The sequence below is a fragment of the Magallana gigas genome, chromosome 2, assembly GCF_963853765.1.
Source record: "Magallana gigas chromosome 2, xbMagGiga1.1, whole genome shotgun sequence".
NCBI lineage: Eukaryota > Metazoa > Mollusca > Bivalvia > Ostreida > Ostreidae > Magallana > Magallana gigas.
The window spans coordinates 2,993,605-3,016,845 of record NC_088854.1 but is presented as its reverse complement, the minus strand read 5'-3'; the positions used below and the strand labels follow the sequence as shown (position 1 = coordinate 3,016,845).

Sequence of the window (23,241 nt, the reverse complement as noted above, 5' to 3'; positions counted from 1 at the left end):
CTCTCTCTCTCTCTCTCTCTCTCTCTCTCTCTCTCTCTCTCTCTCTCTCTCTCTCTCAAAGAATAGATGGCTATACCCTACTGAAAGTCCAAGGTCTTGTTAAAATGGTTCTAACTGCATTTTCACTGGAAGTGAAATTTGACGGTTGTAATTAGATGTTCGTTTTGAATTTATATCAAATATATGTGGAAACCACTGATAACTAACTATGGTTAAATATTTAAGCGGCGTATTTTCACAAACTGTGAAACAAAATTTATTACAGAAACTATAGCTGCACTGATAATGTAGCCCTCTCCCGATTTTTTTTTTAGTTTCACACATTTTTGTGATTTTATGGCCTATTAGCTATAAAATATAGTTTTCACTATAGCATTCCAGGTTAATTAAATTTTTTAGTTTTAAACATTAGTTAAATTTCAAATCTTCAAACTGTACATATATATTTATTTCAAATAAAATTGCAATTGCCAATATGTTTGTTTTCAGTGCAAAGCTTTACACTTGTGACAATATATTATCGTGTTGACTAATTGGTATCTATGTAAAATTTAATTGACACTATATATGGTTTATACATTTATTCACTTACTGCGTAGATATAGATAATCATTTTTGTGAATTTGGCCCGCGTCATCCACAGAATTTCCCTTTTGTATGTTAAGGCTGTCTAAAGTTAATTCTAAGTTTAACGTAATCCGTGCGTACGTACGTTTATAAGAAATTGTGTTTTAGAAAGAAAAAATAATCAAAGTCCTATTTTTAATTGATCTTCTCCAGTTTGATTTTACTGCAATTAGAACTATTTTAACAAGAGCTTGGACTTTTTGGTAGTTGTGTCAAACAGCAATTTGACGTAGGCCTGTCTATTTCATTCCTGGCCACTAAGCCATGGCTCTTTGAAATCAACAAGATTTGTCTGACTTTTGGGCTGAGACTACGCAATCGGTGTATATTTCGCTTGAAACCGCGTCATTTTTAATTTGTTTTGACACAAGAAATAGATAGCTACGTCCAACCGAATGTCCAAGGTCTTGTTAAAACGGTTCTATATAGAAAAGATCATTATTAAAGAGGTAGCCTAATTGCAACTTGAATACACTCACTGTATTTTGATTTAATGTAAATGAATAAAATCATTTGTTTAAATGTGTTGTTTGTTTTTATATTTTCGCTGTCTTTTGTAGGTTTGATATTTTGAAGTTACGTTAAACGTAGAATTAAGTTTTGGCGGCCTAAGGTTTCAAGTGAAGTTTCAACTGATGTTCTCTCTCTCTCTCTCTCTCTCTCTCTCTCTCTCTCTCTCTCTCTCTCTCTCTCTCTCTCTCTCTCTCTCTCAGGTGTAGTACTGCAATAACATGTAGTAAAAATGGTACGTACATTATAACACAGAAACAGGTGTCAAAATCCTCAATTATTAATTAAGGAGGAGAAAAAAATCAATTCTAATTAGCACCAATAACGACAAATTGTCCCAAACTTTAGAGATGTAAAACAGAGAAGAGGATGTGGCAACAGGATGACGACAGCGACTCCTCGGCGGACTCTTCCTATAAATACTGGATTGACAGAGAAAAATTCCTGGAATCTCGGACATTGAAGTATTTTTCGGTGGGATCTAATTTTTGCAAAACCTGTGGTAAATCGGTAATTTGTATTTGAGATGTTAAAATTTAATCATAAACTACTAATAAGTAATCAGAATGGATTTCACTGTCAAAAACATTAATATTTCAAAACGTGTTTAGTTGCATGTATATAGATCCTCGAATGATAAATCTCAAACCCTTTCTAAATAAAATGGACATTACGCTGTTTTCTCTTGAAGGAGGGGTGTTTAAATAAATTGGAGTTTTTAAAAAATTTTTTTTTTTTATTAAATTTATTGAGAAAACTAGTAAAAAGTAAACAATATTCACTTCACTTGTCTCTGAAAACAATATTTTCAAAATACTTGTTCATATTAGAGTTTTTCAGTAGTTTACCCATGCAGTTATGTGATGGACATTTTCTCCAAAAAAGCGTGTTAATGTATCCAACTATACTACCAGAAATGCACAGAATTATACTCTATACCAAAATGTTGTTTAGATTTGTATAATGCTTCGTTTGTTCATACTGTTGTTGATGAATAGAATGCGCTTTCATGTTATTTTATAGACTATAGTTAGAATCCCTTCTCTTGTTGCAATCATATTTGATGCAAAAATTTACATGATTGATAGATAATATTGTATGTTCATTTTTTTGTGTATTCTAATATCGTTTTGTTCGAAATTTATCATGTTTTTGCCAAGCGGTTCAAATTTGCATAAAATAAACGTTCCTCTCTGGATATTCACTCGAATTGATAAGAGTATGACTTATCAAAGCCCTGTAAAGGGATTGTTTCCATCGGAACTCCTTGGAGTCTTTCATCATATACCATCCGGAATTTATCCGATGTAAACAAAGCGGAATATTTCAAAAGTTGTGAAAATCAAGAGCAAAAAATTCCTTCTTTTTGTATCAAACCACAGTCAGTTCGTGTTGGTGTGCCCATGCCACATGTGTGACTGGTATTTTATGTAATGGAGTAGATTTCTACCAGATATATACTGCAGTTCGTTCCATTTTCATTCCCTGACCATTGGAAGACATGGAGCGAGAGCGACAAGAGTACCTGTCGGCTGAGGAGTTGAGAAATCGGTTATACCACAATCTCAGGGACCGCGGACTGTTTGACTCGATAAAGGTTAACGCCCCATACATACATAATCAGCTGTTTTGTGTTTGAAAACTACCAGAAACCAAATGTATTTTAACCTGAAACATGTTTACACCTGTCTCCTAGATATATCCAGAATTTCCTCAACATCTGTAATAATGCTTACAATTGTGAAAACAAAACTTTTGAATAGAATTTGAATTCTCCTTAAGTTGACCTTAACTAACAAGGTGTTGACGTCACATAATTTATTAATGTTGTGGATTCAATATTGTCTTAACACATTTTACTCATGCTGTAGATGTAATTAGCAGATTCCCACCTCAATTAAGATACAGACATATTCATAATAATACGCTTGCATTCAGCAACAATAACATTAGGTAAATAATGCTCTGCTTATAAATTGGATATGAAACTAATGGAATTTTTCTGTATACATGTCGCCGCACATGTGCTTATAGACTTTAATTTTTTTTCTGTTACCCAACAAAAATATTTTTAATCATTGAAGATTGTAGGTGTAATTCGGAAGAAGTGGTTTGTATGAAATTTTAATACCCAAAACATTAAGATCAAGGTTAGCACCTGTAATATAATGTATGATTACTCATTAACTGTGGTGATAATATTTATAATTCAACAAAATTTAAAGGCAGTACAGCAAATACAAAATGTAAAATGAGCATATTAAGTATAATAATTTCCTGTTTATTTAGAGTCAGCTAAGAAACAAACTGGTAACAGAACTACAGCAAACAACCAAAGGAAACCTTACCGAGAGGACGCCGAGAGAGGCAGAGGAGGGGTCCCTATTACACAGAGCATCTAACAGCCTGGTGGCTGACCATCTACGACACTGCAAGTATGACTACTCACTCAGCGTGTTCCTGCCAGAGAGCTCAACTCAGCGGGACAAAGTAAGTCTGAATACAGCCAGGGGATACACTTTTAGTGCTAGTAGTGGTTTATGAAATCAAATATGTATGACTATTGAATAGTTGGTTTACAAATATCTGAAATTTCAATACATTTCTTTATGTCCAAAAGAATTCTATTCTAAACCAAATAATTATTCACTTACACAATTATTTCATATACAATATATCTCTATGACCAGTTGCTAATACCATAGATTGTCCAAGCACTTTTTGATATCCATAAAAAGGACTTTTAATCTCCAATTTTTTTACATTGTAGATTTTCACCACACATGACCTGCTTCAACTTCTTGGAGTCAGTTCCCAGTCCCGGCTTTACCGTAAAATGGTAAGTGGCAAGGAATTAGAGTCAGTAAATGGTAAATTAAAACTCCTAACTCAATGATTGAATTTACCCACTTACTTTGTGTATTTCAGGCACAGGGGCAGTCTGATTCCAATAAAAAAGGTCAGTTGTTAGACAAATATTTTTAATGTTTATATTGAATTTATCATAATAAAAAAGTTATTTTAATGAAAAATGACACTTGATCATATACATACACAATTTAATAAAAAAACTTTAATCTGTGTCATTTAGATGGCACCACCTTAGTTAGATTGACACACAAATGTATTGATTTTGTTAATTATTAGAACAAGATTTACCCTCTTAAAAAAATTTAATTCCTTATGATCAGAGATTTGTTTCTGAGGAATTATTTGATGACTGCGAGTGGTTAAAGCTGTAAACTTTTGTAGGATTTCTGTGGCAGCTGCTATGTGAGTTATCTTCTCTTCACTCCAACGCTGTGCAGGAAAGTGGTACTCAGACCGACCTTATCAAAATCGGAGTTGTCTCAGAACTGGGTAAGTGGAGATCATCAAAAGCATCTCTTGTTCAAAATATGCCTGTTGATACATAAAATTAAAAGATGCATGTAAATTGATGCATAGAAGTTCATGTAATCAAGTACCCATATATTTGTCACCCTTTCTCCAAAAGTCATCTTTAACTGTATTTCATGTAACGGAGTAGAATAAAAGGGCCAAGTTAAATTTATTGCATGATAATTTACATAAATTATTATTTTACCGAAAATACAAGCATAAAGTGAAAATTAGAAAATGTATAAAATTATGTGTCAAAAAATCATTTGCATTATTTTTACATGTACATATATATCCATATTCTTGCACTGCTAGATGAGAAATTGGGAGAAATGGAAGAATTTTACTCCTCAAAGCGGGATGAAAATTTTAGAATAGGAGCAACAGCCATGGAAGAAAGACTAATGTCATTTCAGAGACAGCTAGAAGAGAGATACAGGACGGACTTAAAACTGGAGGTAAGACTGACTTTAATCCATTACAAGTCTAGTACCATAGCAATAGCCCCTACTTTATGAAGTTGTAGGAGCTCAGTTTTACATTTCAAATAAAACTTGGGTCAAAGAAAATTACCAGTATGAATTGAAGCCTAGATTGAAGCCTAGACATTATATTAAACTAAATAATGTGGAATCATTAGAATTCTTGGTGGCTCAGTTTTTATGTTATTCATGGGTTACCCTTCCCCACAAATTTACATCCCCGATGAAAATAAATTATGAAAGGGGAAGTTATCTTACTAAATCTGAAACCTGAAACATCCACAAAATTAGATCCCCACAAAGAAGCTAAAAAACCCACAATGAGTAAAGTGAGTGTGTTCATTGTCAGGTGGCCAGGATTAAGGACAATGAGGCAGCAAGGATTCGTCTGGAGGAGAAGGAGCAGTGTCGTAGGGAGTTCGATCAGCTGAGGCGAGAGGTAAGGGAGATTGATGAGGCAAAAGGTAAGGGGAGGTTGATGAGGTGAGAGAGGTAAAGGAAGATTGATGAGGTAAAAAAGGTAAAAGGAGACTGATGAGGCGAGAGGTAAGGGGAGATTGATGAGGCAAGAGAGGTAAGAAAGAAAATGCTGAGGCAGGAGGTAAGGGGAGTTTGATGAGGCAAGAGATAAGTTGGAGAATAATGAGGTGTGAGGTAAGGGGAGATCGATGAGGTGAGAGAGGTAAGGGGAAATTGACGAGGCAGGAGGTAAGGGGAGATTGATGAGGTGGGAGGTAAGAGGAGATTAATGAGGCGGGAGGTAAGAGGATGAGGCGGGAAATACAGGGAGAATATTAATGAGGCGGGAGGGAAGGGGAAATTGATACTTTTTTACATTTCTTTTTTCTATGGTTATTTGAGCATACTTTATTCTTCTTCCAGTTGGAGAGAACATATCAACAGAAGTCTGATTCACTGTTACATAAAGAAAGAAATTCAATAGAGAGAATGCAGAGAGAACAAGATGTAGGTCTAATTAACAGTCTACTGTATAGTAAAAAGTAAAAGTGGCCTCTAACTTGTCTGTAAGAACTCTCTGTGTAGAACTGTTCATTGAACATTAAAAACAATGTCAACAATTATTTATAGATTCACGAAAAAGAAATTTATGCCCAAAGACAGTCAATTTTAGAGGAAATAGAGATTTTACGCAAGAGAGAAGCAGAGATCAAACGAGCGTCAGAAGCCAATGAAAGGTTTGAATTTTTTTACCTTAAAGCGATAACAATAATTTACACATCTATTGAGATGTACATGTATTACTTATGACTGAAGAATAATCCTATTGAGATGTACATGTATTACTAATGACTGAAGAATAATCCTTTGCATTGAAGTTTTACTCTTTGGCAATTTTAAAGAGACACAGTTGATTTTTTTAAAACATGTATTTTCTTAAAACATATCTTTCCCTTGTAAAAAAAGTAGAAAAAAACCCAAGATGTATAGTGGAAGGAACAAACTATACTGGTACATATAGAAGCAAGAACAACATGTAGGCATATTTAAATTTTAACCAACATTATAGAGAAAGAAAACTAAATGAACAGAGAGTGAAGGACAAAGAGACCGACCTCCGTCGTAGAGAACAGGAAGTCAGAAGGATGGAGGGAGAGTACGAACAGAAGCTGAAGAATGAAATGACCAAGTGAGAAACAGTTCAGAGCATTCTTTTTGTTTTACTTCATTAAACATGGTATTTGTGGTGAGGGGCTTTTTGAAAAAATAAATGCCGGAATAGCTAGCACACAGTGAAATTCTTGATTTGTGTTTTAGATTCAAAGTTGAAGAACAGGCTAAATACATGGAAAGATCCCAAAATCTGGAAATCAGAGAAGCCAGGGCAAGAGGTATGTCTATAGTACTCTTATAGTCTATAGTATCTCTTGTATTTTTGTATTCAGTCAGTTGATTGCATCCTTATTCAAAGGGCTTCTATTAAAGTGAATATTCTGCTTGTTTCAAGCTAAAAACGAATACCTGAGATGTATGTTACAATATTTACTTGATACTGTAGATATAATTAATTTCCAAAATTTTTTAAAATATGAAGCATGCTTACTGGGGATTTAAACAATTTGTTTCAGATGAAGAGAGAAGGATAAGAGATGAACAGGAGAGAATTCAGAGTATCCGGGACGAACTCAAGGATAAAACAATGAGAATTAATGAATTGGAGGTAAGTGGTTTCATATTTAGTACTACATGTACATAAAACAAGAGAGATTAAAAACCTTCAAGTTGATGGTTTGTGGCGAAGATATTGCAGAATCTGTGATCAATATTACATTGCTACTTAAAAAATAATGAACATAACTGATATACCAACAAAGAAAAAATTATTTTTTATGTATGTGAACCTTTTATCAAAAGATACTGACAGTCACCTGAAATGATATTATGTTTTCAGTGTTTATTGGTTGATTCCTGACTATATTTCAGACCAGAGTACAAGAAGAGAAACATGGTGAAGTGTCAGCAATGAGACAGAACGAATTACTGAACGCCAAGCTCAGAGATGTAAGTGTACATTGAACTGACACTTCAAATGTTGAGTAACATAAGTTGAGTCAAAATTTCAGAAATGTTAAATATTGATGAAAAATGTTTCAGATGGCAGATTACAAGGTGCTGAAGGAGCAGAATGCTGTGATGAAGAACGAACTGGAGACCCTCAGAACGTATGTATAGACATGACATTATAGAAACGTGTACAAGTATGATCATAGGGAAAGTCTATTTATTCTGATGAGACCATCAGGAGTGTGTATGGATGTGTCACTTTGAGAAATGTACATACATGAATATAGAGAAAGATACCATCAAAGTCATAGGTGTATTTGATGCATGTTTTTTTTTTTTATAGGAGGCTCTCTGAGGTCATGCAGATCAATGAAAGAGAAAGAGGAAGTATGTGTTACCATTATTCTATCTAGTTTTTCAAAAGAATTTTACAACACTATTCAAAAATTTATGATATTGACGTGCTAAATTCAAGGAAATAAAAGCTACAAAAAAAAATGTGTGGGGAAAATTCTTCACATTGGTTAGAAGATAAATGTTGTGGTTAATATGTAAACAACGTTTACAGGACAAGAGGAGATGATGAAGGAGTTGAGACGGCCGACCCCGGAGACCCTGATGTTACAGCGAGATCTGGAGAAAGCCAAGGAGAGTCTGAGACAGGAACAGACTTTGGGCAACGCTGCCAAACAGCAGCTGGAGAAACGCCTACAGGAGGAGGTAGGGAGCTGATTGGCAGTGATTGACAGCTGTATAGCCTTGTTCCTCATTTAAATGAATGTTCTCTTCTAGAAAATGCACAGAACACAATCACATCAGACGAAAAATTTAACATTTTGTTTGTGTTTGTAGATGGACAGGAACCGGGACCTGTTGAGGAGATTTGAGGACCAGACTCTACAGATGAAGGAGATGAATGAGGAATTAGTGGACCTGAGGGCTCAGCTGTCAATCACTCACAGAGGTATACACTCTGTAATATAGATTATAACTGTCAATCACTCACAGAGGTATACACTCTGTAATATAGATTATAACTGTCAATCACTCATAGAGGTATACACTCTGTAATATAGATTATAACTGTCAATCACTCACAGAGGTATACACTCTGTAATATAGATTATAACTGTCAATCACTCACAGAGGTATACACTCTGTAATATAGATTATAACTGTCAATCACTCACAGAGGTATACACTCTGTAATATAGATTATAACTGTCAATCACTCACAGAGGTATACACTCTGTAATATAGATTATAACTGTCAATCACTCATAGAGGTATACACCCTGTAATATAGATTATAACTGTCAATCACTCATAGAGGTATACACTCTGTAATATAGATTATAACTGTCAATCACTCACAGAGGTATACACTCTGTAATATAGATTATAACTGTCAATCACTCATAGAGGTATACACTCTGTAATATAGATTATAACTGTCAATCACTCATAGAGGTATACCCCATCATAGATTTAAGTGGTACATGTACCTGCTTATCTCCCACAGAGGTTTATGCCAGCAGATTTATTTAATTGTTTCTAACTTTTCAGCTTTGACAAATGAGGTTTACAGAAAACCACATGAAGAAGGAAACAACATGAAGTAAGGATTTGACATTGATTTCCTCAGCTGATTTAACAGTACTGTGAAATTCCAGTTTTTTAAAACACTATATATATATTTCTATGACATTTTATGTATCAAGTGAATGAAAATTGTAGGAGAGATAAGAATATTGTGATGATTTTAATAACTAGCTACTTAGTATCTTGTATCTAAAAGTAGAAAATAGTTACTTCTCATTGATGTTTTTGGTATTAGTTGTCTATAAAATTTTTGACGTACTGTATCCTGATTTTGCAGCCGTTCTGTATCTTTCCGTGTCCCCACTCAGGCTGCCCCTGCTGAAGGGGACAGGGAGGGGGGAGATGAGGAATACCTCCGGCTGCCTAGGTCCAGACAGACCACCCCACGGCGCCCCGACCCCGCCCGTGCCCAGCAGGAGTATGACCAGCAGGACGTCTATAATGAAATTGAGGCCGAGTTTGGACTGCCATCTACTGGGAAGAGGAGGCTTTACCCTGCATTCTCTGAGGACGACGCTTCCTCTGTCAACTCAGCAGATGTAGTAGCTGATGCTAAATATAGACTGAAGAGTTTGGAAAGGGAGGCCCAAGTAATACTATGTTTCTATTTCATGAATTAGACAAGCTCACAAATAATTATTGGTAATCCAATACTTACAGCTTCCAATTATTTGTGCATTTTATATCTTCTTATGTTTGTTCTTTACTAAAATTTGTTTGTTTTTCTATAGAATTTAGAAGCAGCATACCGAGATTTTCATTACAAACTCTCCAATCCAGCCTCTGGCCCTGCGGATCATCCAAAACCCGCAAGAGTCATTGAAGATACACATCTGAAAGAAAAAGAACAAGGTACAGATCCAATAAGTTCTTTGAATTTTGTTTTTTCCAATGCACAGTTCATTCTTCAGATTGTCAAGTTATTCTGACATTTGACCATGCTAAGTTTTTGATGTAGGGTTTCTGTGCAATGAACACTTTCAATGTACATGATTTTGAAAAGCTACCATTGATGTATGTAACATTTCTAATTTTCTGAATTTGCAGAAAAACAGAGTCAGAAAAGAGTTGCTTCCCCTGTGGCCAGCCCTATACACAGACCTTTGTCATCTACTCCTTACCAAGGGAGGCAATCCGTTTCTGGAGGAAATCTGAATGGTATGGAGCTGTCTTGACACTGATATTTCTGCAACTGTCCCAGAACTTGCCTACTTAATCCACCCTCATGTTGATTTATTATTTCAGACAGTCTCCATGAGCTGACTGGGTCTGGAGCAGACAGGAAAGCCCCGCCCAGGTTTGACCTCTCTACAATGTCAGACGATGGAAACCAGTAAGTCCAACTAAAACACATTTTCCAACTATTTTTGTTTTAATAAAATAGTATGTTTAATATTGTCAACTTAATGTATATATGTCATTTACAGCTATATTGGTATTAATTGAATATTATGGTTATTTTATGTTAGGAGAAGTAAAAGTGTTCTTATGAATATTTATAAATGATTCACATATTAAGTGTATGTCTGCACAAGACCGCGGAAAAGAAATCGAGAGAAGCAGCATGGGGGAAGAGGAATGACAGATAGTTTGTTTACAAAATTAGTGAAAATAATCTTTTGAAGTTGACAAAAAATTAAATCCTTCATATTTTTCTTTATGAAAGAATAACTATTATTAAAAAATTAATAGACCACCATTCTGTTCGCCAAAATTCCCTATACCCACAACACAAATTTTTGCGAGCGATCTCGAGCGCTCACTCTGTTGAACTCGCCTCTAATTAGAAAATAAAGAAAACATAATGTCAGTTTTACCACTTTCTGTGTTAAACACGGCATATATAGCTTTTTGAATTTTTGTTGAAACCAAATACTGTACCACAGATATCAGAATGTTTATTTATTTATTGACAGTAAAGAAAGAGTGGAAGAGCGGCCCCGGCCAATCACGGTGTCTGACCTTGAAGCCAGACCAGGGTCACCCAGTATTGTAGTTGTCCCAGGATCAAGGTCAAGTGAAGAGGAACTCTCACCTAAACCTGGATCAGGTACTGGTTCTCGGTGACTCGTGTGTCACAGGGCTAAGCTGGTTTTTCCTGTACAGCTACATTTTGTACATATGAACTATGCCAAAGGCTTCCTGTGAGTCTGATGATTCAGCCGTACCAGTAGTTATTAATGAATTTGAGAAATATTCTTTTTTTTATGTATGTAAAAGGTGTGAGCAATTTTCTGAACATTTATACTGTAATTCTAATATTATTCTATCGTGTGTTGTCAATAGCTGCCTTTGTGACAGAGGTCATGACCCCACTACGACCTCCAGCTGGGGGTCGATTACAGCCCATTTCTCTGGACAGTGCATGGAAAACCCCCACACAGGATGATGCAGTGAATGAAGGTAACTTAAAAATGCAGTTGATTTTGTTAACCAAATAAATTCATTGTTTCAATTGTTTGAACTATTACTTTCTTCAGAGTATTAGATGGAGATACTTTTACCTCATCTTACACTGATATCTTGTTTGAAAATGTTTTACAGCAGATTTTTAATTATACTTGTAATGATTTTACATGATAGAAGAGAAGAGGAAAGAAGAAGAGAGGAAGAAAAAACAACAGGAAGAAGAGCTGAAGCAGTGGGAGGAGGAGAGAAGACAGAGGGAGGAAGAGAGGCAGCGTAAAGAGCAGGAGTTACAGGAGAAGGAAGAGAGGGAGCTGAAGAGATTGGTATGGAAGTTTCACTTTGTATATCTGTATAACACCTTGTAGGTGATCCATTGTCTTAACAATGTATGCATACATATACAGTTTATTATTGCAGCGATGTTGACACAATAAAATATTTGTAGGGAGTCTGTGTTATCAATGATACCAATATTTTTATTGAATGTATACTGTAAGAGAAAATTTTGTTGGAGTGCTATCAATGGTACTGATATTTTGATTGAATGTCTACTGTTAAAGAGAATTACATTGGGACCTGTTATAATTATTTGTCAGGAGGAAGGTGTTGAATCTGAGAAGTCTGAGGCAGTGGCGAAGGAGCCGGAGATTGACCCGGTGATGAAGCAGTACATGGAGATGGTCCAGCAGCAGAAGCAGAAGGAGGAGGAGGAGGTGAGAGGAAGGGATGAAGAGGAGAAGAAGGAGTGGGGGAGAAATGGAGAAAATAGGGAAGGATGAAGGGGAGAAGAATGGGTTGGAAATAGGGAAGGATGAAGGGGAGAAGAATGGGTTGGGGAGAAATGAGGAATATAGGGAAAGATGAAGGGGAGAAGAAAGGCTGGGAGGAACAGGGAAAATAGGGAAAGATGAAGGGGAGAAGAAAGGCTGGGAGAAACAGGGAAAATAGGGAAAGATGAAGGGGAGAAGAAAGGCTGGGAGAAACAGGAAAAATAAGGAGAGAGGAAGGGAAGAGGGTTAAAAACAGTGACAGTTGAATAGGTGTTTTATAAAATGAGATGTATAAGAGGAGGAAGAGGTAAAAGAAAGGGGATGAAGGGGAGAAGAGGGTGAAAAACAGAGAAAGTAGGGGGCTTGACTTATAGAATCTTCTTCCCAAGAAACAGTGCTCCAGAAATGCTTAAAATAACAAGAATGCATCTTTGTGTTGTGTAGATTGAAAATTGTAAAAACATTATCCCTGAACCAAAAGTGGCTAAGTGAAGGGTGCATAGTTCAACATGGGAATGTAATGGGGATTTTTGTATGAATGGTTTCAAGAAGAATGATTTGTGATGCATGTATAACTATGTAAACATCATGATATGGTGTAAAACTGTTCAAACTGTGACCCCAGTAGGAGCACAAAGAAGTCTTTTTCATACATGATAAAGATTCAGATTTGGTTATATCATGACACAAAGTAAGAATAAGGGTGTGGCTGAAGTGGGCATAAGAGTTTTATATAAGAAAATTTAGAAAGAATATTTGAGAACTGGTAATTAATTGCAATACAGCCGTGGTCTTTTTGTAGTTACATGTATCAGGGAAAGTGTACTAGGAGAAAAAGATAACAAATGCAAGCTTTTCAATATGTCTCACAAAATGAGAAATCAAATTTGAAGACTAGATACAGATTTTAATTTAATTGTGCCATTTTAAGCAGACCAAGACAAAGAGAAAGGTAACTGTGTGGCTATTCACAACATGAAACATTGCTCCATAGCACCAGTCAGTTCAACACATCAATGTGCCATTCATCAGCCATCATTCATTGGCGCTAGATTAATGCTAGATAAGACAAACCTATGTCAGTAGGGAGACTGGGCGGTCAACAAACCATCATTAGATATCTATTTTATTAAGGAAAAAATCCAAATTTTTTTGCTTAGAATTTTGAATATTTACCTATATATTTTACACTGAACTTTCTTTTCAAGGAGGTAAGAAAAATTCAAAATTGACCATCCAGATCTTTTAAGGGAGTTTGATCAAGCAGTTTTTATTAAAGCAAAAATGAGGATGTAATTTTTAATCTTTCAGTTGAGTTTCATATCAGATGAATTAATTTTTAATTACGTTTAAAGAATTATGCTAGCGTCTTGAACACAAGATTTTGCACTGGCAAAAATAATTCACTGTCTTAAAGAACATTGGATGACAAACATCATTTCACTTGAGACTAAAAAGATTTTTGGGCTTTTTCAGGATTTAATTTAATGACTATTCATATTAAATAAATATAACATATATTTAGGCAGTTTGGGCTTCTGTAAACTGCATTTCATTACAACTAGAATGAAACTATTTCAATGTGATTTGTTTTAACAGCTGTAATAAAAGACATACTGGTACATTAAAATTGAAACCATAATTCTAATTATTTATTTTCATTTCAATTATGGTTGCAAATTCTATGAACTAAGTAATATGTAAGGTACACAGGCATCAAAATTCACATCAGCACTGCAGTCATTGTTTTACAACTTACGATCCATCTTAGTTTTTGGACTTGCTCTGTTTTAATGACTGTGTTAATTACTCAGAACTTGACAAACAAGCATGTTATATAAAGATCACTTTCAAAATGCTTGATTGTTTGAAAGTGGAAAATAATCAAATAGACTGATAAAATCTAGACATTTCGTGATGTAAATGAGATGGAAAATTCTTGATCCTTTTGCTAAGCAACAGATTTTGAAGTATACAAACATGCAATGAATTTACAATTGACTATTTTTTGTTATTTTGTTAGGTTGCAAAGAAACCGATGGATGTGTGGTCCAAAGGCACCAACAGCCAAGCTGTAAGTACTAGTATTGTAATTCCGATCGGTACATTCCCATTGTTTTAATCTGTCTAGCTGTCCATTTTAGCTCTCCATAGCACTGTAAATCTATCTGTTAAAAAAGCAATTAATTGGTACCGCAGTTTTGAACCAAGCTTCGGAGGAAGAATCACTACCCTTGCATTTATGCATCATCCATTTTTATTTTCAGGATACACAGTCTGAGTTCTCTGTGGCTGAAGACATTCAAAGGTTTGTATAAACTAAAGTATTGCATTTTACTCGGTCATTATTAATACTCCTTACATATTCCTAATACTTGAGTTACTGATGTCACCTGTCATAACTCTGTGTATGGACTGGGTTTTTTTCCAGCAACAATGGATCTGATGAAGACTTTGGATGGTGATCAGCTGATCTCAAGGTCACCTTGGAGTTCAATTTTATTGTTGGCCGTCCATAGACAGAAATGAATGTTGGCCGTCCATAGACAGAAATTCTTTTATCTGTGATAGTGTATTGAATTTGTAAATGTTCTCTTAGAAATGTTATTTATATATTTTAGTTTGTATCTTTAATAAATGCTTGTACAACAGTCTAAGTAAGTTCATTTATTATATGCCCGTATGTGAAATTACATGTACGTCCCATATATTTTGGTAATGATATCTGATGAACACTTATAGCTACATATCATCATCTTCGTTAGCCAAGGGTTTTCGGTCCACTTCGCTCCCCGGCGTGGACCAAAAACCCTTGGATAGCAAAGATGCATATCATAAACCTTGTCTAAAATTCAAATCATTGCATTATGATATCATTTTTAAAAATTCTCTTGCAAAACAAAATTTTTTATAAACAATTTATTTTGTGCATTTCGCACATTTCTACTTATATATACAAAACTTGATAATGACTACAGTCTATGAAATGAATTTACATGCACATGTTCTGGTAAACCAGATTATACACATAACCAAATCAAAAGAAATTAAACATAAGGCTCCTCTACTTCAAAGTACAGCTGATTCATCATTCCCCCACACTATATTACAATTTATATCACCAGACTCAGTAAATTTAGTCTCCAAATAAACATACACTGTACATTTAATATTGAATTGGTGGTTAAAAAAACCCCAAAAAACACTGGAAAACTTGAATTGCATAAAGATCGAAGTATCACACTACAATGATTTTAGTCCACAGTCCAATTTATCAGAAAACAAATTCAGAGAATTTAGTCACTAGAATAACATTTTTTTAACATAATGTTGTTTTTCAATCAATGCTTCATTTTCTTCTCGTTGGGCTCCCCAGTCTTGGTTTTCAGAATGTTTTGAATTTTCTGCCACTGTCGGTCTAATTCGGCCTTCTCGTCCTTTGGCCCGGCACGACGGGTCTTGCGTCCATCAGCCATTTTAACTCCATACTGGAAGGCAGCCCTGAAAAGCAGATAAAGATAATAATGACGAGTCTTTGCACCTTTTCTACTGCTTTTTAGAGCATTGGCTGATTGTGACTTTCTTACCATCTAGCCTTGGACCTTATACTTGACATAATACAATACAAATTTCCAATTATTGATGGTCAACATATCACTAACAACAGCTGAATGTTTTCCATGACAATAAGAATATTATCGGCCAGTATTTACAGATATCCTAATAAGAAACAAGTTAGTAGAAGAGAGACTGAGTCCATACTTAGGCAGGGCCTCCTTGTTGGCCATGTAGTCACTGTATTCCTCCTGGGTGTCAAAGTCCCATCGCCCTATAGGGCCTTTCTTATTGCCCTGGTCCATTTTGCTGAAGTCTGCCTCATCATCAGAGTCGCCCAAAGCATCATCAGCTTCCTCCATACTGAAAGAGAACAAGTGATTGAAATACTGTAAGTGAATGTACCATGACATACTGAGAAAGCATTTTGTATATATTTTTATCCCTTTTCAAGAAATCTGGTAATGAGACAACATGTACATGTATCTGAAGTATAACAAGGCTACTGGGATGTGTGACCAGTCTCTCACCCCGGATAACACTCGGCGTAACTGTCAATGAGTGTCTTCTGTTGGAGCTTCTCCATCCACTTCTTGTGCTTATCAACCTTCTCCCTACAATTCACACACTGATTTAAAACAGTGCAGTCCTTGATCACAAATTGTATTTGAACATAAAAAGCCTGTTACAAAATTAAAATATCTATTATGAATATAATTCTTAGACATTAATACTAGCTTACTTTTCCTTCTCTTTTTCCACATCAGCATAACTCTGAAAAATAGACATCGATTCAAAACATCTGACAAGAAACAATATGTAAAAGTATGATCCTGAAAATCATGAAACAAATTTAATCAAAAATTCACAGCACTTCAACAGAAGTAGGGTGATTTCACCATGCATCGGACACCTTTGGATTTTTTCCTTTGTTCACGCATCAAATATCGTCCAAATATAAATTAAACTTGTTTTAAAAGTTACAGGTTTTCCCCTTGCTTAACTATTGGAAAAAAAATTGTGAAATTGTTAAAAATGTAGAAAATAAAGCAAATTAATGAAGTGTTGAACTATTTCACCATGGATCGGACAATATTTACCACGCATCGGATAGTTATAGCAGTACAATAGAGATTACAAATAACAACATTTTCTGGTTTTAATGCAAAAATACAAAGGTTCGGAAATATTAATTTATTCAATTGCTTTTCATATTTCTTTATGTAAATCCTCAAATCTACATATAGGAATTTAGACTAGTGCTTTTGTTTAAAGGAATATTTATCACAAGGGGTTCTTTATCGTGCCAGCTCCTACAGGCACTTTGGACTAAAAAGGCTGTGTCTGTAAAACTTGATTTTTAAGCGGTTTGAGGAAAATGTTTGTATCAATTATTTTTTAAATTTTTATTTTACTTCACATTTTAAGTATATCACAAGGAATGGGCACATAATCTCCATATTATTAGAAGAAATCATGCATTGAAAACTGTCCGATGCATGGTTAATTTGTGTCCGATCCATGGTGAAATGAACATATGGTGCAATAATGACCTTGACATTAATTGTTCAAATTTCTTGGACTTATTTTAATCAAATTTTGTTTCAAAACTTACTTCTTTCTAATTATTTTACGCAGAGAGTGCATTTTCACTAATTCACAATCAAACGCACAACATTCAAATAATGCTTTATTGTAAAATCTTCGTAACTTAATTTTCAATAATGGCGTATTTGATGTCATTTTACGATGTCTATATTGCTATTTCTTTGACAATGTGACTGTCAAATTCTTAATAATGATAAAGTTCATTTGTTCTAATTCAGGGATATACGAAACAACACATGAGCGCATGCACATTTATTTGTATATTTATAAACAAAGTTGTCCGATCCAAGGTATGTGTCCGATGCATGGTTAAATCACCCTATCACATTGCAGGATGCATGGGAGTTTGAATACTAAGCTCTTTAAGAAACTCAACTGCTTTTTTGTTTTTTGTAAAGCAAGAGTCATACATGTGCACGATATACACAAAGGCAAGTTGAAATGAGGTTGGTTTTTTAATCAAATTGAATTTAGAAGTGCATGAGATTGTATCTAGGGTATATTATCATACAGTCACAGTAAGGTTGCCTCATTTCTGTCACTGACCTTGAAGCGGTCGTTGATTGTCTTGACAAGGTCACCAGCTGACCCTGGTCCTTTCGTCCTGTCATCATCCTGTAACACACAGATTACTTATTGCAACACACATCCTAGCAATAATTACGCTCTGACAATCAAATTGTCATCTTGAGTAAAGATTGAACATGAAAGTTATTCTTATCATAATTTTCATAGATTTGATTGACCCCATAAAAGCATTCTGATAAACATCATTATTTGTGGAGATAATGGTCAATTATTAAATTGAAATCAAAGGGAATGAATATTTAATTTGTAAAAAGGAGTTTCGTTTCAAATTCACAAGCACAATGATGTGAATTAATTATCTTGGAAGAATAAATGTCTGCAGCGTTGGAGACAGGAGGGGACAGAATGATGAGTAGAACAAACCTCCTCCACAGGCTTCTCAAAGTAGGACTTCCTCTTCCTGTCATCCCTCCTGTCCCGATGGCCGTCTCTCTCCCTGTCCCTATCTCTATCACCGTGACGGTCTCTATCTCTACCCCGATCTCTCCTGTCCCTATCTCGGTCTCGGTAGTCCCTGTCTCTGTCCCTATCTCGGTCCTTCCCTCTATCTCGGTGATCGTCTCGGTCTCTATCTCGACCACGGTCCTTCTTGTCTTTCTTGTCCTTGGATTTTGAGTAGGAGGGCATGTAATCTCCAACATCAGTGTAGATACTGTAAAACATGTCATTTAAACGACAATATGTTAGTTTCAAGTATACAAAATTTGGTAAAATATGGCATCATGACTGTAAAGAAAATCCAGTTAAACAGGAGTGAAATAGTTTTCACAGCTTACTTGTCATCAGCTCCAGGTAGTTTTTCTTTAGGTTTGTCATCATCTTTATTTTTTCCTACAAAAAAAAATAGATCCATAATGGTACTCACTAATGTTATTTTAATGTATGGTAAAACTTTTATTAAGATAAGTTAATTTTTCAACCGAGAATACTTAATGACATTCAGTTTTTTATGCTTGGTTCTTGTTTCTCTCTGGTAAGTTATCATTCTAGCTCTACCACAAAGAGTGCACTAATATTCCTAGTTTATTTTTTTTAACTGGCAGCAGAGAACTACGGCGATTAGATCTCACCTTTCTCTTTCTTCTTGAGTTTCTTGCTTTCTCTGCGCCCTTGTCTTAAATAGGACAGAATCTGGGTCAACTTGTTGATGACGATGTCATTGGTGGTGAGAGTTGTCGTGGCCTACAGAGAGGAGAAAATATGTACAAAGACCAGAGTAATAAGGCCACATACATCAATATCCAAGGATCGATGTAAACAGGGTCATCATATACATAGATATCTGGGCACTCTTAAGGTAAATCTTAACTACAGTACATGTACGTAGAGAACTCAAGATCCTGCAGAGACACCAGTAGTTACATGCACTGCTTATGTTGATTTATTTTCCAAGACACCTTTCTTTTTCATCTTTCTAAAAGTATATTTTACAGGGGTGCCCTTGCAAAGCAGTAGCAAGATGAGATGCAATGTTGGATAAATGAGTACATACCTCCAGACTGGGACAGTCGGCTTTGCTGCGGATGGTGGTACATGGTACATCGTTCTCTGCGTAGTCATCTTCCAGATCCACCACATACGCCATCCGTCCCGGCAGAAACAGTTCGTTCCTCTCCGGAAATTTACTTTTAAATAACGTCCTGAAGATGCTCCTGCCTACAGAGTTAATAAAGATCAATGTGATTATTGTTCTTTAAGTTTCATTTTCTGTATAAGATATCTAGTAATGAGCTTTATCTGAATGACATATAAATGTACAAACCGTCATACATCTTGCCTCAACAGATATGTAAATGTACCAGAGCTTTATTTTATTTTACAACACTGCTTATTACTAACAGTCCTGTCCCTTCATACATGTACATTGTAGGTGCACATTTCACTCACCCATTCTGGTTTTAAAATGCATTTGCTCCTCTTGGTCCACTTCTTTATCTTCTCTGAAATATTGTTTTAAATTTACAAACCGGGACAATTTGATGCAAAAATTAAAAAAAAAAACAATAAATATTACAAAGGCAACCTAAATATTTTATGTTTATCTTCAAGAATTAAAATGTGATTATTTTGATAGACCAGTTTGGCATTTTTGGGATAAAGTGATGAGAAATAATGTTTGATGCTTCATTAAGCTCTTTATCGGTATCTTTACCAGTGTTACAATATAACTCATTCATTTATACGGGTATCTTACTTCTTCTGGGTGACCACCTCCTCCATTATCTCCTCTTCCTCACGCTCCTTGTAGCTGATTTCTGCTCTCACCTTCAACCAAACCCAAGAATGGTCAGAGCTTTATCTTTCATGACAAAACAGCCAAATATCGATGTGTACTTGTTATGAATAAATGCTTTTTGCCATACAGACCTTCTCCAACAGGGCGAAGTCCAGACCTTTGACCAAGTGAGTATGCTCCATGTCACCTCCCAGGTACTTGGACTCCTGGATCAGCTGCTTACGTTTCTCGGCGTAGTTGTCTCCCCTTTAATATCAATACATGTACCACAATGTATGTCATTTCTCAACCTTAACAAACTTTACCTCAATTAACAATTCAAAAGGAACACTGTCAAGGCAGAATGTTTGCTGAGGATGAGATTTACTTCATGAGAAAAATCCAAAATTTAATCTAGAGTGAAATGTTGACTTCTGTCATATGTTTGGTGTGTGAATTATGTAACAAAATTAAATCACTATGAAATATCTTAGAACAAAATAATTGTTTGCCCAAAAAAGATTTCTGTTTCTATGATACAAGCCAAGTTTCGTTAAGGACTTGACTGTTGCTGTATCATACAAGAACAAGTGATGTGTGACTTACGCCTTTACATCTGGAGCCACAGCTCGATAATCTGCAGTGGTGCTGATAATCTCTGTCTCTGCATAATCCTTATTGACACCATCTCGTCTCTCCCTGGCCTGTCATTACAATTCATAATCAGTCATTCCATTACAAATAATCAAAAGCAAAAACTTTTTAAACATTTGAATCAATCATGTACATGTACATATTGTATGTTACTGATCATGATGTACTGTGAGAATGCTTTAAAAACTTTTTTTGTATTGTATTAATTCTTCATTGAAATAACTACCGGTAATTAACATGAAACCAAAAACCCTTTTCCAACCAAAATGTTTTAAGAGATGAAGAATTTGTCAAATACACTGAAGTAATGTTTTCAGGAAAAAACTTTTATCAATAGTTCTTCAAGAGTTGTTTTATTTTTTCTGCAGTAATTGAAATCCTTCAGTTTAGTACATAATTTTGTCATAGAGAAATGGAAGGTAACTGAAATAACCCCCAACCCCTTAGCTGATTTTTTTGGAGCACTTACCCTGTCTCTGTATTTTGACTCAAGTTCTTTCTGTCTCTCTTCTTCAAGTCGCTTAAGCTTGGCATAGTAACTTTAATTATAGAAATACTATGATTGCAAACTTTTACTTACATTGTATATATAAGATATAGATGTAGAATATATGTTCATAAAAAAATAAGTGTTATAACAATATTGTTTTGTTTTGAGCAATTGAAAAAAAATTAATATCAAAATACCTCAGTCATTTCAAGAAAACAAAATAATTTCCACCTATACTACGATCCTATATTCATACATAATAAAGTAATGCAATGAACTTGTTTTATGATTAGATAGATGCTGTCTATAAAGTATTACAAAGGACTTGTTTTATGACTAGATAGACACAGTAGTTCTTGTATTACATTTTCTTTTTTCTCCTTCTTGTTGCCGGATCATCTTCATCTTCTTCTGGTAATGGCACTCTGATAAAAGAATTGATCAAGTAAAATTAACCTTGACAATTTGAATTTATTTAAGAATGCCTTTATCGTTCTATGAGAATATTGACAACTTCAGGGAATAACTTTGGGCATTGATTTAACATCATCATCGTGTGTCTTACACAGGTTTCTTGTGTTGTGTCACTGTTGGCTTTGTTCCGTGATGAACTGTAGAGGAGGACGCTGAACCCGAAGAAGAGACCCGGGGGGTCATAAGCATCTTACGGAAATCCTCATTGGTAAGATGTTGCCTACAAAATATTGCCTCTGATTATGTATTATTTGATATCTTTTTACGGCAATTATTTTTTCTAAATGAATTAGCTCTACTTGTTGTTAAGTTTCTAACAAATGATTGTGTTTGGGAAATTTCTTCATGTATTAGCTCTACTTGTGTTTGGGTATTTTATTAATATAACAGTGTCATACCCTTCATCATCTTCTCCAAAATCCTCAAAATTCTGTGGAGGCAGTGGATTTGAGAACACCTCGGTTTCACCACCTTAAAATAAAACACACAATCATGCTCTCCTATACTTCATATGATCGATTCCTATCTGGTTGATAAAATTGGGGTACCATATGAATGTATTACCAAATGGTAGTTAAACCTATGAGCACAAGAATAGAGAACAAATATTCACATGTATCAACATTTCAAAATCAATTTATCCCATAATGTCTGTCTCACTTACAATGTTTGATTTGGGTCAATAGATATCTTGCATGTTATTGTTCTTAATAAGAGAAAATAGGATATCACTGTAAAGTGATTGACCACAAACTTGCTATTTGCAGGAAAAATCTTTATGCAAGTAGTGGAATGAAGGACATATTTCTCTCAAAATGTCAAAAAAGATCAAAAAAAATACGTCATACTTTTAACGTAAAATTATCAATAAAATGGATATATTACCCCCATGTGTTATTTCTTTCTCCGTAGATTCATTTCTTTTATTGAAACAATAAATATTGTATAAAACATCAACACTACTTGATTACTTCGATTATCAATCGGTCTGTTATCAAAATGATTTCAACTGATATGATGAAGGTAAAAACAAATAAAATTATCTTAGAACTAACAAAGGCATGCAAAAATACCATGTTTCAAAAGCCGAAGCACTTACGTTCAGGCATTTTCTTGATGCACTTAAAACTGTACAAATGATCTTTCTCAGTTTCTGTTCCAACTTTAACCGGAAGTAGAAGAAAGAAGCCAAAATAAATTTAGAACCGACATAAGTCAAATATATCCGGGTATATTAATTATATGAACATGATGAAATCAGAGACATTATATATGTTATTTATGTCTCTGAAAATATCAGCACAACGCAGAGGGAAAAAATTAAATTTATTGTGAAAATGAACTTGATTTAGG

General features: G+C 34.9%; 2 protein-coding genes across 5 annotated transcripts; one reads left to right on the top strand and one right to left on the bottom strand.

The window, feature by feature from the left end:
* Positions 1 to 2,412: 2,412 nt before the first annotated feature.
* Positions 2,413 to 14,968, top strand: LOC105331328 (centriole and centriolar satellite protein OFD1). Of its 4 annotated transcripts, none has more exons than XM_066074502.1 (30): positions 2,413 to 2,734; positions 3,427 to 3,627; positions 3,908 to 3,976; positions 4,066 to 4,096; positions 4,390 to 4,497; positions 4,834 to 4,976; positions 5,350 to 5,439; positions 5,883 to 5,966; positions 6,090 to 6,196; positions 6,529 to 6,648; positions 6,777 to 6,850; positions 7,088 to 7,179; positions 7,443 to 7,520; positions 7,614 to 7,681; positions 7,867 to 7,910; positions 8,092 to 8,243; positions 8,376 to 8,487; positions 9,090 to 9,141; positions 9,403 to 9,715; positions 9,857 to 9,977; positions 10,173 to 10,283; positions 10,371 to 10,458; positions 11,042 to 11,175; positions 11,412 to 11,528; positions 11,712 to 11,857; positions 12,131 to 12,247; positions 13,236 to 13,256; positions 14,328 to 14,378; positions 14,572 to 14,612; positions 14,736 to 14,968. In XM_066074502.1, exons 1-30 carry the CDS (start codon positions 2,639 to 2,641, stop codon positions 14,767 to 14,769), a joined length of 3,015 nt encoding a protein of 1,004 aa, XP_065930574.1. In that variant the 5' UTR covers positions 2,413 to 2,638; the 3' UTR covers positions 14,770 to 14,968. The 4 variants fall into 4 exon arrangements, with proteins under 4 accessions (XP_065930574.1, XP_034302871.2, XP_065930573.1 ...); XM_034446980.2 differs by having other exon boundaries at positions 11,709 to 11,857; positions 13,239 to 13,256; positions 14,736 to 14,967; XM_066074501.1 differs by having other exon boundaries at positions 11,709 to 11,857; positions 14,736 to 14,967.
* A 661-nt stretch (positions 14,969 to 15,629) lies between these two features.
* On the bottom strand, positions 15,630 to 23,138 carry LOC105331327 (protein Red). The gene is made up of 18 exons (XM_066074503.1): positions 22,988 to 23,138; positions 22,287 to 22,359; positions 21,980 to 22,108; positions 21,780 to 21,839; positions 21,394 to 21,463; positions 20,877 to 20,974; positions 20,423 to 20,537; positions 20,250 to 20,320; positions 19,943 to 19,995; positions 19,548 to 19,711; positions 19,126 to 19,237; positions 18,832 to 18,886; positions 18,419 to 18,707; positions 18,014 to 18,082; positions 16,602 to 16,633; positions 16,390 to 16,473; positions 16,067 to 16,222; positions 15,630 to 15,805 (listed from the first exon to the last, which is right to left on the bottom strand). The coding sequence occupies exons 1-18, from the start codon at positions 22,995 to 22,997 to the stop codon at positions 15,646 to 15,648; spliced, it is 1,800 nt and encodes a 599-aa protein (XP_065930575.1). The 5' UTR covers positions 22,998 to 23,138; the 3' UTR covers positions 15,630 to 15,645.
* Between the last annotated feature and the right edge of the window lie 103 nt (positions 23,139 to 23,241).

Coding starts and splice junctions, on each gene's coding strand:
- LOC105331328 (XM_066074501.1), top strand. CDS start 2,639: ATGGAGCGAGAGCGACAAGAGTACCTGTCGGCTGAGGAGTTGAGAAAT. Junction 3,977..4,065: donor CCCGGCTTTACCGTAAAATG/GTAAGTGGCAAG, acceptor TGTGTATTTCAG/GCACAGGGGCAGTCTGATTC. Junction 7,180..7,442: donor TGAGAATTAATGAATTGGAG/GTAAGTGGTTTC, acceptor ACTATATTTCAG/ACCAGAGTACAAGAAGAGAA.
- LOC105331327 (XM_066074503.1), bottom strand. Junction 18,083..18,418: donor TTGAGAAGCCTGTGGAGGAG/GTTTGTTCTACT, acceptor TGTGTGTTACAG/GATGATGACAGGACGAAAGG. Junction 16,474..16,601: donor GTGGAAAAAGAGAAGGAAAA/GTAAGCTAGTAT, acceptor TGTGAATTGTAG/GGAGAAGGTTGATAAGCACA.